Genomic DNA, 12,839 nt, shown 5'->3' on the forward strand with positions numbered 1-12,839 from the left:
TATACTTTATTGAGTCTGCCATAAATGGTATTGGATAGTACGTAACATCTTATATATCATACTTTAAGATTTGGTGACTTCCGATATCAAATGATGATACAAATAGATTGAGCTATATGGTAGAGTAAGATACGTGATTCTTATGAGAAATGAGAATACAAAATAATGCGAATGTGTATAATCCGCAAGTCTACAGATGAGGTATATTCAGACACATTTTAGAAAACAGAAAGAAATAGAAATAGATATTCCTTCCTACACTTGAGAAAAACATCTTAGTTTACAGGGTATAACAATTTCGACTTATCATCATCATCGTGATTTTAATAAGCAGAATTTGCCCCACCTCTTCTTGCTCATCCTCTCCTCCCCCAGCTCATGCTGCTGTGGGCGACACCCGCAGTTAACCTGTGGAGCACAGGAATTTTGCTTAACCAAGCTCACCCTCATCGCTTGATGTCTCATATAACAATTACAAATTATTTGGAAACACCTCTGCATATATCATGCGTGCCGAGGGGGCTCCTGTGAATTGGCAAAGCCAAGTGCAAGCGCATCCTGCGGCGCTTTAAGCTAGCTTCCGCAAAGGACTTCCACTTTGCTGTGGGCGGCTTTTGTGGGTCGGGAAATCGAATTGCTTATCACCTCTTGGCCTGACAGACATCATCATTCGATGCGACGACGACGACGACACATTCGTTAAAGTTCTTAGATAACCTCGACCTACCTCCCCTCCCCCTCTCGCTGCGAGGCGTCCTGCGCTGCAGACGCTCTAGTCTCTGTCTTTGTCGGGAAAACCCTTTTGGCATTTTAGCATATGTATATGTAGTTGACAAAATATGCAGCTGCGTCGTTAGCAGCGGAAGGTGAGGCATCCCCGATCCATCGACCCCGCCACTTCCGCAAATGTACTTGCAGCCAACGATTCGATTGTCAGGCCAAAGGCAACCTCCAATTGGGTTTTGGCTCTCTCCGTTATTATTATTTCTGATATATGCGGTCTTACTTTGCGGTTGTCACTCGGTTGCGCTGTCACCACGCAGAGGACCCCCCCCCTACCCTGCACTCCGGCACGAACGGCCCCAGGACTCGGCGTCAGTCCAACCCGACTTTGGTCTCCACATCTGCGCCAGCATCGCAGTCGACGGCGGCATCTGCGTCAGCGTCAGCGTCGGTGGTCGTGCGGTCTATGCTCCATGTGTGTCTGTCGTGTCATGGTAACATGCAAATGAAGCGTGAGTTTTCGAAAGGTGTTGAAAACGGCTGCCAAATGTGTGTGTGCAACAACAACAACGACAACAACAACAACAAAAGGAGCAGGAGCAGCAACAGCAACAGCAACAGCAGAAGTGTCTGGCTGGCTAGGGTCGGCATTCTCTGGCATTGAATTTGTTAAAGTCGCCTCCATCTGCATCTGCATAATTTGATGCCAACCATTTCAACTTTTATTCAGCTGCTTTTTCATCTTTCGTTGACAGCCATCGCCTCGTGATGACGATCATTGGCGTTTGTATTTGCGTGTGTGTGTGTGTGTGTGTATGTGTGTGTGTATGTGTATGTGTGTGTGGCCTGCGGCACTCCAATTTTAGAACATGCTGTCGAAATTGTTTCGTAATTGCAATGTTGACGTTGCCCACGTGGTGACAGCATCGAGGCTAAAGCTGAGTTGCCGCTGAGGCAGTCTTCCCCTATCCCCCTATCCTTGGTATGGTATAAGGCTACAGATCAGCAGAATGTCATTTTGATACACTGAAATCGCATGCATCGAAGGTCCTTCTCAGGCCAAGATAGGATGCGGCCAATACTGTCTTTCCTTAGGAATGTTTTTGCATGCACCGAAGGTTCTTCGCAGGCTAAAGCTAAGGCTGAGTTGCTGCCAAGACAGTGTTCCCTCATCCTTATAGGGTTATAGAACTACTATTTAGCTGTGATCGCATAGATTTAAACTCTAGCAAATCCTAGTTCAACTGCTTCATTCATTTAGGAACTTTAAGGGACTTGAAATCGTTCTATCAACTCGCTTGTGTTATAAAATTGCTCAGATGCAGCCGGGCATTAGCAGGCTTCAGAAACTTTACAGAGGCGAATGCTTTCCAGCTGGAGGAGTCGTCTAACGCAGGAGTCGGCACCAACTCGCAGGAGCAACATATGATATGGGAAAATGTGCCCCACTATTTTTTAGACAATTTAAATCTAGCTTTAAACTGCGTCGTGCTTTATCGTGCTCTCTCGTGTCACGACTGGCAATGAGATACTTTGCAATTTGCGTTGGCTGCCGCTCGAAGTCTCTTGAATCTCGTGTTCGTGCCTCGACTCTCTGCCATCTGTAGCTGCAGCCTCAGGTTTCGGCATTCCCGTGTCGACACGAGCCCGCCCACCTAGAGGAGAGGCCACACATGTGCGTAATTTTCTTTACGAGCGCATCCGAAAGGCAAGGCGGGTGGCGGGGCGAGGCATTGGTTAGTCAGCAGTTGAATGTGTTGCCCACAAAATGTCGGCTGGCGTGCAGGAGTCCTGAGTCCAGAGAACGGCTCTGTGCAAGTAGAAAATTCAAATTTGAAAATATGGAAATGCAACGAAGCTGACAATGGAAATGAAGTCGTGGCAGAGGCAGCTGCTCCAAGCTGTGGCTCACTTCCCCCGCAGCAGAGTGCGGAGCGAGGCACCGGGCTGTAATTCGATTAACACCTTCGTCGAAGGCGTTGGCGGCGACTCTTGGCGTTTAATTGCTTGCCAGCGTCAATGATGGCCCACGGAGCAGCAGCACTCGAGGCAGCAGAAGTCGAGGCAGCAGCTGCCACCCGCTTAGCGCTTGCGGCGGCGCTTGGCTGCGGCTTATTAGGTGCGGAAATCTTTATTGATTGATACATTGTTTGTTTGGCCCGCTGAGTTCGCGGCTAGCGCAGGGGCTGGGGGCGTCGTCAAGTGGCTCCATAATTCTTTCAGTGCTGCATCGTCCTTGGTCTAAGTGGCAGCTGCTGACTGCCGCCAGGTTCGAGTCAGCTCGGAATGAAAACGGGAAATGGGATATCAGTGACATGGCAAGTGCCTCTCATTAGAGCTAAGAAATCTAGTTCGATTCATCTTCAAGTTCCATTCGAAGTTCATTATTCATGTCGATCACATGGAGAGAGAGTTGAATAGTTCACTTGAATGATCCGAGATGTAGAACTTAAATGAGACGGCTCGAATAGCCTAGAATAGCAATAGAATAGTAGGACTTAGTTCCATATAACCATATTAATAAATATTATTTTACACTGAGTAGAAACAAGTGCAGTTTTTAAATTAGGTTATTATTTGTGGATTTCTTACTTTAAATATAAATTAATTTCCCGTGTATATATTTATATATTTGAGTAGAAAAGCTCCTTTACATTTAAACGAAGAATATATAACAAAACTTTTTTATACCCTGAACCCATTGAAAATGGGAAATCAGGGTATAATGGTTTTGTTGAAATGTATGTAACAGGCAGAAGGAGGCGTGGCAGACCCCACAAAGTATATATATTCTTGATCAGGGCGACGAGCTGAGTCGATTTGGCCCTGTCCGTCTGTCCGTCTGAGTTTTGCCAGCGCCACCAGCAGGAGTGAGGTGGCCTAGTGTGTTAGCTGCATGACGCTCGATCGGGAAGTTATGGATCGAATCCCGATCGGTGCAACTGATGTCAACTTTTTTAATTGTTTCAAAATATATTTTTATATATTATTAAATGAGTTTGGTATTTTATTTATATTTTTAAATACATCGAAATTGAAATTTCAGCCATACTAAATGGGCATTTTTATTTGTTGGGTTCAGGGTAGTATCTAGTCGAGCACTCTCGACTAGAGTTTTCTTACTTGTTATATACTGAGATTTTATTTAAGCACAAGATGTGCTTTATAAAGTGAAATTATAAAGGCCTGCTTAAGCTAGTGATCAAAGTTCACTAGTTCAATATTATTTTGATTACCTCGCAATCGCCTACCTCAATTCTATTAAAGACTAGTTGCTATAAGAGCAAATGAGTCATTGCACATATTAATTATCGCATCCCATATTCATCTCTCCCTCCGCTAGCTCGCTAATCAACTTACTATCAACTAATTCAACTAATTCAACTTACTATCATAACTCATCGATTCCATATATCTCATTGGGCACTCTGCTCGAATATCAATTGGTTTAACTTTAATTAATCAGTACACTGCAGTGTCTTATGCTTTATGGAATATAACAATATTGGAAAAAAATATAAAATGTGCTAGATATAGGAGAATTGAGATGAACTGCTTTATTTTAATCTAGTTCATAAATGATTCAACGTCAATTGAAGGCGAATCAATTGTTGATTTATTTATTCGATTCAAATAAAATAGTTCATTTCAATTCTCCAACTCTCTAATCCCGACACTATCATCAATGAGAAATGTGATAAGAAGTTAAAGTAGTAGAAAGAAGAAGAAAGTAAACTTCCTTTATCATGATAAATAAGTTCAACTGATTCATGAGCCAAGCCTCTCGATGTATTCACGATTTCAGCTACTGAAATAGTTCTTCAAGTCCATCTCATTCAATCATGTACTCGAGCTGTAGCTTTGGATCGGAAGTTCAATAGAACATTAACCGAATCGAATCATTTTTGGTCCATTGGAACTGGAAGGTTACCGTATCTAATTAATTACTATGGTCATATGGAAAATAATAGAGGTAGAGATATAGGTGTATTACATATAGAGAGAGAAAAAGATACTTATACAGAGAGATGGAGAGAGAGAGAGAGAGAGAGAGAGATGAAGAGAATATCAAAGAGACGCAGGTTAATGGCCCAGGCCTGGAATGCATTTAAATCTGTATCCTCGCTGCACTTTGCATCTGCGTTGTCCTGCGCCCACTTTGGTCCTTGGAGTTCAACTTCATTTGCAGCTCACAAATTGCATTCGGCGACAATGGACGCCTCGCCGGCCGGCTGGCTGACTGACTGGACGTATGGATGGATGGATGGATGGATGGAGAAATCCCCTTTAATTAGTTTGCCTTTCGTTTAATGCAATCGCGAAAATATTTTTTAATTTAAAAAGCGTAATTCAATATCTCGCGTAATTTTATTTCTCTCACTGAGCGCAGGGCTCCGCGAAGGGGGGTGCCACACCCCCAGGCAGGAGGAGGTCAGTCGCACAAAGTGCCTGCCACTCATTGTCAGCTCTAGCCATCTTCCGTCGGCTCTGTCCTTTTGTGCGTGTCCTGTTGGACTTTTTCTCTCCATTTTAAATGCCATGCGAACAATTTTTGCGTATTCTTTGATCGATACACGCACACGTCCACACATACACACCTACCTATATGCATGCATGTGTGTGTGTGTGTGCCACATATGGCAGCAACAACTGCGAGTGCTGCGCCAGAGGCGAGGCCTCCGGGAAAGGCGCCCAAAGTGACCTGCATTCCGCCGGATGACACTGCCTCTCAGCCATTTTCCAACAATGTTGTTGTTGTTGGTGTTTGCTGTTCGCTGTACGTTGTTCGTTGTGTGTTGTTCGTTGTTTGTTGATTGTTGTTTGTGTTGCTTATTTTGTGGAAATTGACGCAGGAAATACCGCAACGTTTGGCTGTTGCGGCGACTCCTCCTGCCCCCGATCTGAGGCGCCTCGGCGCTGAACAGTTCGGGTCAACAAGAACAACTGTTACTCGGAACACTTGTTGTTGGTGCAAAGTTGTTGCTCTATCTGCCTCTCTCTCTCTCTCTCTCTCTCTCCTTCTCCTGATTTGACGAGCTGATCAAATTTCATGGCTGAAGCCTTAAGTGCAATGCTCCTGTATTTGGTACTTCAACAGGACACCAAAATGCTTGAAAGAGAGAGAGAGAGAGAGAGAGAGAGAGAGCGGCATAGAGCAATTGCAAAATTAAGCGAAATGCAACAAATGTGCAAGGTCTGTGTGTCAGCCCCTCAGCATCAAGGTGGACGCAGAAGAGGAAGTCTTTTTTCAATAGAAATTTGAGCTCTGACTAAACGGGAAGTTAATTTCGAAAATAACTTTTTATACTGAAACTGAAACAGTATTAAGAAAAAATAAAAATAAAAATAAAAAAATTAATAAAAAACAGATACAACGTGACTGGACTGAAAAAAAGGTAATATACATTATATTGAAAAAATATTATATTGAAAAAAATTCTCTGCAAATTATGCATACGACTATAAAGTAACAAAAATAAGATGAACAAAAAAGTTATATAAAGTCCCATTAAAAATGTATATAATTAACAAATAGTTTGAATTAAAACAAAAAAGTGAATTAAAACAAAAAATTAAATATATTTGAATTAAAATTAAAAAGTGAAATGCAATAACTTAAACTTTATGCAAATCAAATTATACAGTGCTTATCATATTTATATCCCACGAATCGGCTGAACATTTTTCCCAAATGACATATATCCTCAAAATCTTTAAAAATGATTAGTTCAATTTTTGAGTTCTGATTAACAATCAAATTTTTCACATAAGATTAACGATAACGTAAAAATTGGTTCATAGTTTGAGCTGCTGGGTGGGCTATAAATATGATAAGCCATGTTCAAATACTATTTCACTATTTATATTAGTTTTAGGTAGTGACTTGGGTTGAGTGAGCCCACATCCTATATATATGTATATATAAGTGTTTTATTTATACCAGCCTCTACTTGGCAAGTCCGGGACGTGGAATCTTTTTGAAGGCCGTCGTTGCTATCTCGGCCTTAAGGCAAAGATAAAAGGGTAACGAAAAAAAAAAAATTTAATAGGAATCAATCGCTCGAGTAACGAGGAACCCCCCTCGATCCCTTTTAATGGAATGGTTTTAATTTAGTAATATAATTTAACAAATAAACAACAAATAAAATCTTTTTACTTTTTGTCTATAACTTTTTTAAGCCAAAAGTTTAAAGCCAAGTAATGCACTTATCCATACCCGTAAATCCACCAAGTGAGATCTGCCTTGAACTACTTCAACAGTTATTAAGTAAAAATTTCTTATTTAACAAGTGTATTTCACTCTTTGGTAATATGCATTATAAATATAGTTTAATAGGCCCCTTATATATCCACTCTGCCCGTCAGCAGAAAACAATTTAACCAATACAAAACAAGACAACTACAAAAATCGCTCAAATATTTCAATCGATTGGGGAAAATTAATTAATAGATTCTCATCACTCTAAAGAGTAAAAAATCGTTTAAAATAAAAACAGAAATTATTAATAAATTTTTACTAAATATAATGTTGCTTGTTATTTCTTCTTCTTCTTTCTTATTGAATGTAGTTCCAGTTAACATTACATTCCTCGCTGTGGTCGACTGTTCTCTTTTTAATTCCCTCTATGCCGCATTCTTAAATATTTTTTTTAATGGCAAAAAAGGAAGAATACAAAATTTGCAATGTGTCAGCTGCAAGTGAAGCGCTCGATGCTGGCGTGGCTGGCGTCTTAAGCTCCTCCTCTGGTAGTCGTTGTCCTCTAAATATATGACATTTTGTGCACAACAGGAAATTGACTTTTCATCGACAGGACTGAGCGGGAGCTAGAGCAAGAGCCAGAGCAGGAAGAAGAAGAAGAATACGGCGCAGCAGTCTGAAGAAAATAAAAAAGTGGTCGCAGAAGAAGAAGGAGAAGAAGAAGCACTTGCGAAATCCTATGCAAATAATTTCATTTTCAGGCTCATCGCGCGTCATGCGGTGTTGCCACATTCCGTGAAAAGAACGTGCTACGGCTGCTTCTTCTTCTTCTGCTTCATCGTCGTCTTCATCTTCTTCGCATTTTTGGTCTAGCGTCAAAGCTGTCAAAAAAGCTTCAGCAACAACTTCCGTTACACGAGCGTGTGGCTGCGGATGAGAATTGGCCACCAAAAACCTGCTCAAAAGTAAAGCCATTAGCGGAATGTCCTTTACTTAGCTTATAACGCAATTTTCTGCTTCTTTCGCCTTTATTTTCTATTTTCTATTTCTTTTTTTCCACATTGTCTGTTGCTTCGTTAGCCAGAGTTTTGGACACACTGTGCCTGCCCCGGCCCTTGATGCTAAATGACAACTTCACTGTCAGCATTTCCAACTTTTGTCCCCTTACCCATCTCTCTCTCTCTCTCTCTATCTCTCACTCTCTCTCACACACACATATTGTCTTTGACTCCTTCACTCTTGTGAATCTGCGTTGTCCATTTTTCGGCAGCTAAGCAAAGTTTTTCGCTGCATTCTGGTCCAGAACTTTGCTGCAGCGTTAATGAAGTTGAAGAATTTTTTGTTTCGTTTTTAGTTTTATTATTTCCATTTCTATTTTCATCTTTATGCGCTTATCTATGTATACAGTCGCTGGGTTACGTTGGTTTTGGCAATGACGACTGTCTGTATAAGCCTAAAGCAATTCACAGGAACTGCCAAGCCTTGGATATAAGTTCATACCTTTCTATAATTGATTCACTCTGAAGTTGATCAGGCGGTTAACTTGGGTTAAGCATTTTTCTTATATTTTTCGTATTTATTTCTATCAGCTGACTGTCAATTTGTTTTGAAGTATATTTAAATTAATACAAATATGAGTTTCGGTGTCACTTTCAATATTAACATAAATTCTGTCATCATTTTCTAACACATAAGCAACAGAAAATATTTGAAACTAAGAAATGTTAAGGATAACATAATTACAGCGAATAACAGTGTTATCTTAGCGCTATGTCCTGTCACTGTTAGGTGCAACGTTAACAGCAGATAAATTTGAACGAAACTGTTAGATGCGCAGCGAGGACAGCAACAACCCCTAATCGCATTGCTGCAAACACTTCCCCTGCATTGGAGCGCTGCAAGCTTTGCCAAATAGGAAAAACTTCAACGCACTTTTTTAACCTTCAAAACTAATCAGCAGCGTTTCGTTAAGCGCTTTGCAGATTGGGGTCGTCGGCAGCGCTGCTAGCCGCGCTGTCGGCAGCGTCGTCATGCGCAGAGCGTTCGCTGCGCGACGACGAAGACTAGTCAAACGAGTAAAGCAACAACAATGAACGCAGCATCAGAGCCCTCCCACGACACTTGCGCGCTCTGTGCTGCTCTCCCTACGCTCTCTACACTCTCTGAGCGGCTGAAAAAAACTGAACGAAGACTGCTTCTACAACAACAACAGCAATCGTGCTCGCTCTCTTGCACTCGTGCTCGCACGCTCGTCCTCTCTTTCATTCGTTAGCGTATTTGCCAGCATACAGAACAATTTCGTGCGAGCACGTCAGTTTGAAAACGTCGCTCGCTGAATTCACTTCGCATCCAAGCCGACCCGCACGCAACGCGGCCGTCGCGCAACAAACAACCAACGACCGTCGAACTCGAGCTCGAACGCGACGTTCAAGTTGAAGTTGAAGCAAAACGCAAACAAGAAATTACACACGAAAATAAAAGGAGAATTTACCGCTTGCCTCGCCTCGCACCTGTGTATGTTCTTGTGTCCTGTCATTTTTGTGTTGTCGCGTCCATCGCGTGTGTCTCTCAATTGAAATCGTGCAGCAAGAAATTTGGCAAACCGAATTCAATTTGAAATATTGTGAAATTGTTGTTGCATTGTTTATCCAGAAGAAGGAAGAAGAAGCAGGCATAAGACAAATGCCGAAAGTGTATCAGACATCGAAAATGTGCTGACAAATAGCAAGAGCATAACAAAGAAATCCAAAATATTCAAATCCAAGAAATAGAGCAAGAAATTCTAATAAAATGTTGGCGCTTCGCCCAGTTGCAGCTCCAGTTCCAATCGCAAGTGCAGTGCAAAAGTGCTGAAGTGCTCAAGTGCTGAAGTGAGGAGTTGCCATTGAACCACGCCACGACAAGTGCTCCTCCGCAGAGGAGCTGACTGTCTTCTGCTCCCTCTTTTCGCACCTCTTTCCGGTCCTCTTCTCGCCTCTCGCCTCGTCTCTATTTCATCTCTGTCTCTGTCTGTGTGAGTGTCGGCTTTCCGGGCCCCACCAAAAGCCGCCAAAATTAAGTTCTCAAAGCAGAGCCAGCTCCACGCATACCGGCAAACGGACAGCCTCTACGACGGTGGCACCGACACCGACGACGACGAATGTCCTTTGGAGTCGACCACTATGAATCCCTACGAGTTTGAGTCGACGCTCGACTGCCGCGACACGGGCGGCGGGCCCTGCCCCGGCACCCTGCCCATGACCGGACGCCACGCCCCCACCGCTGGCCCTGGCGGCACCTCCGGTGTGCACAGCCAAACGCTCCAGCACCAGCAGCAAAACCAACAGAATTTACAAGCCGCGGCCGCAGCCGCCGCCGCCGCCGCTGCAGCCGCTCAGCAGTCCTCGCACTACGACTACGAGTATCAGCACTTGCCGCATCGTCCACCGGATACCACAGCCAACTCGACGGCGCAGCGCACACACGGCAGACAAGGTGAGTAACTCTACCTGCACCTGAAGCAGCGAACAGCAACAGCCTTAACACATAGCTGGGGCTATAGATATAGGCGTTGAGTCAGAATTCGTTTTCGATAAGGAGACTAGCACGAAGATTCGGTAGATGTCAAGGAAAATAAATAATATTATATCAAATCATATGTAAATATTCTTGAATAACATCAGAAATGTATTTACTGTTAAATTAAATATATGTGATGTTCACTTCTATTTTATGAGTACAGCTGTGAATTGCATTTCTTAATGTTGTGGATAAGAGTTACATCGATATCAATATTACATATGTAATATTATACTATCAATGTAATTCATGTAGAGTTGAAAGTATTTTAAGAATTTTACGTCTTTTAAGGAAATTTGCAAATTTAAATGCTTCTAAACTTTATCTGTATTATGTTGATAATATAATATTACATATGCAATATTATAAATCATGTAAAATAAGTCTTACTGCTAGGTTTGTTCCTCTCGGTACTTATCTAATATTTAAATGGATTTACTGAGTGAAAATATGATTGATCAATATATACGATTTTCCAACGTCAAAATTGAAATTGATTTTTTTAAGAATTCTTGTTTTAAAGAATGTGAAACTATGTAACACTTATGGGGCCTTCAATTTGTTAATGAATGATTTAAAAATATTAAAATAAAAAAATACATTTTACAGATGTTTATTCCGTAATATTATTCGAGTTTTAGACTTGTTAAGGAGTGAAATAAAACTTTTCTACTTGAATACCATAAATGAACAAAAGAAACTTTAAGGTACATTCAAGTCAAAAATGTTAATGAATGATTTAAAACTTTTGAAATTTGACAGTTTTCGATAAAGTTTAAGGTGTTTATATTCATTCATATTCTCACACAACTTTTGCGCCTTTAAAGTTCCCATTGGAATAGGCCTTCTACAATAAATGTAATGTTGAACTATAAATGTTAAAATCTCTAATACTTTGCATTCAAAATAATATCGTAGTTCTAAGTAACTGAATTCAGTTAAGTTTATGGAGTGTATAAGACATGCATTAAGTGTCATTAGCTGAGGCATTAGTGAAATTAAATATCGGTAGAGGAAAGTCGTTGGCTTAGCTCCTGATCCAGCAATTCAGTTGGAGCTAATTCCGGGGAAAACTGTTTGGCTCATTAGTGGAAAACTTATTGTTCATTGCACTGCCTCGATGGAAATTCAATAATTATTTGAACTAAGCCAGCTCAAAGCTAAGTCCGTTAAGCCGTGCGCCCAGGGGAAGCTTTGAAAGGCAGCCAGCCGAGAAATGAAAATGCCGGAGCAGATTTTGGTTTTGATTTTCATTATCATTTTCATTTTCATTTGCGCAAAGTGTGCCAGGACGAAAAACTGGTGACAACTTTAACCGAAAAATTAACGGCGCTTATCGCTGCCAACACATTTTGCATAAATTAAACGAATTAGGGAAAAGCCACGTTGAGCCCGAAAAGTGAATTCGATATTCGAGGTTGGACCGGGAACACGACTTTTCCGATTTTTCCAGCTGAGCGGATTGTTAATAATAGACAAAAGCAGCATTAAAATCATAATAATAAAAAGAGCTAGCAAACGATGCAGCAGGTCGCCGTTCCATTCCGCTGTTTCCATCCAATCACAATTTCAATTCCCACTCCCATTCCCCTTCCCTTTTCCATTTCCATTTCCATGTTTAAGAATTCCAAATGCGACGCCTGCGGCTGCGGCGTCTGTTAGAAGAGGGAAAAACCTCGAAAAACTCTCGAGTTAGGGTTTCGAGTGGAGTTTGGTTACAATTGCGAGTCGCAGCCCTCTCAGTCCTCCCAGCCTGCTGTGTCCTCTTTGTCCTTTCTGCCTGTTGTCCTTTGCCTGCGTTTCGCAGTAGGTACGCCTTCAGGTCTGCGTCCTGCCTCTCCGTCCTTTTGCTTTTGCCGCTTTTCACAACGATTTTCCGTCGTTTGTTGCCTGGCAAATTTAATCTAAGCCGTTATCCCTTCCACAAAATCCAAGCAACTACTTTTCCCATCTGACAAACTTCCAGATGCATGGCTACATTTATATTATTTTTATTGGAATTGTAATGAAACGAGATAAGAAAGTGATTAATGCAATTATTAGAGAATGCACAATTTCCTAATTAACGTTCTCTAATAAATAGTTGAGATGATTCTATACGATAAGAACAGAACGAACCGTTTGTAGCCAGCCGCAAATATGAGTGCGAAGTCCTAGATCAATTTTATTATTTCCGACCATCCATCCTCCTTCTCTTTCGCACACACGCATGTAATTTACATAACTTTACTTCTGGCATTTCCTCTTTCGCTGCATCTCCTCCGCTTGCTGGCGCTATAAAAACAATTGCTGAACAATTGAAGTCAAAGCGAATTACACACACACACACACACAGTCACACGCACACAGGCAGAGCCAA

General features: G+C 41.6%; 1 protein-coding gene across 4 annotated transcripts in view; it reads left to right on the top strand.

The window, feature by feature from the left end:
• The first annotated feature begins 9,222 nt into the window (after positions 1-9,222).
• Positions 9,223-12,839, top strand: part of LOC6583551 (teneurin-m) — a 143,944-nt gene continuing 140,327 nt past the window's right edge. For 2 of the 4 annotated variants that reach the window (XM_044009863.1, XM_044009864.1), the window contains exon 1: positions 9,223-10,396. In XM_044009863.1, the coding sequence (XP_043865798.1) occupies positions 10,084-10,396 (313 nt within the window). In that variant the 5' untranslated portion in view covers positions 9,223-10,083. The remainder of the gene's footprint in view (positions 10,397-12,839) is intronic. The other 2 variants (XM_032731210.2, XM_032731211.2) reach the window with 1 other exon arrangement.

This window comes from Drosophila mojavensis, unplaced genomic scaffold (assembly GCF_018153725.1).
Source record: "Drosophila mojavensis isolate 15081-1352.22 unplaced genomic scaffold, ASM1815372v1 contig_74, whole genome shotgun sequence".
Classification (NCBI taxonomy): domain Eukaryota; kingdom Metazoa; phylum Arthropoda; class Insecta; order Diptera; family Drosophilidae; genus Drosophila; species Drosophila mojavensis.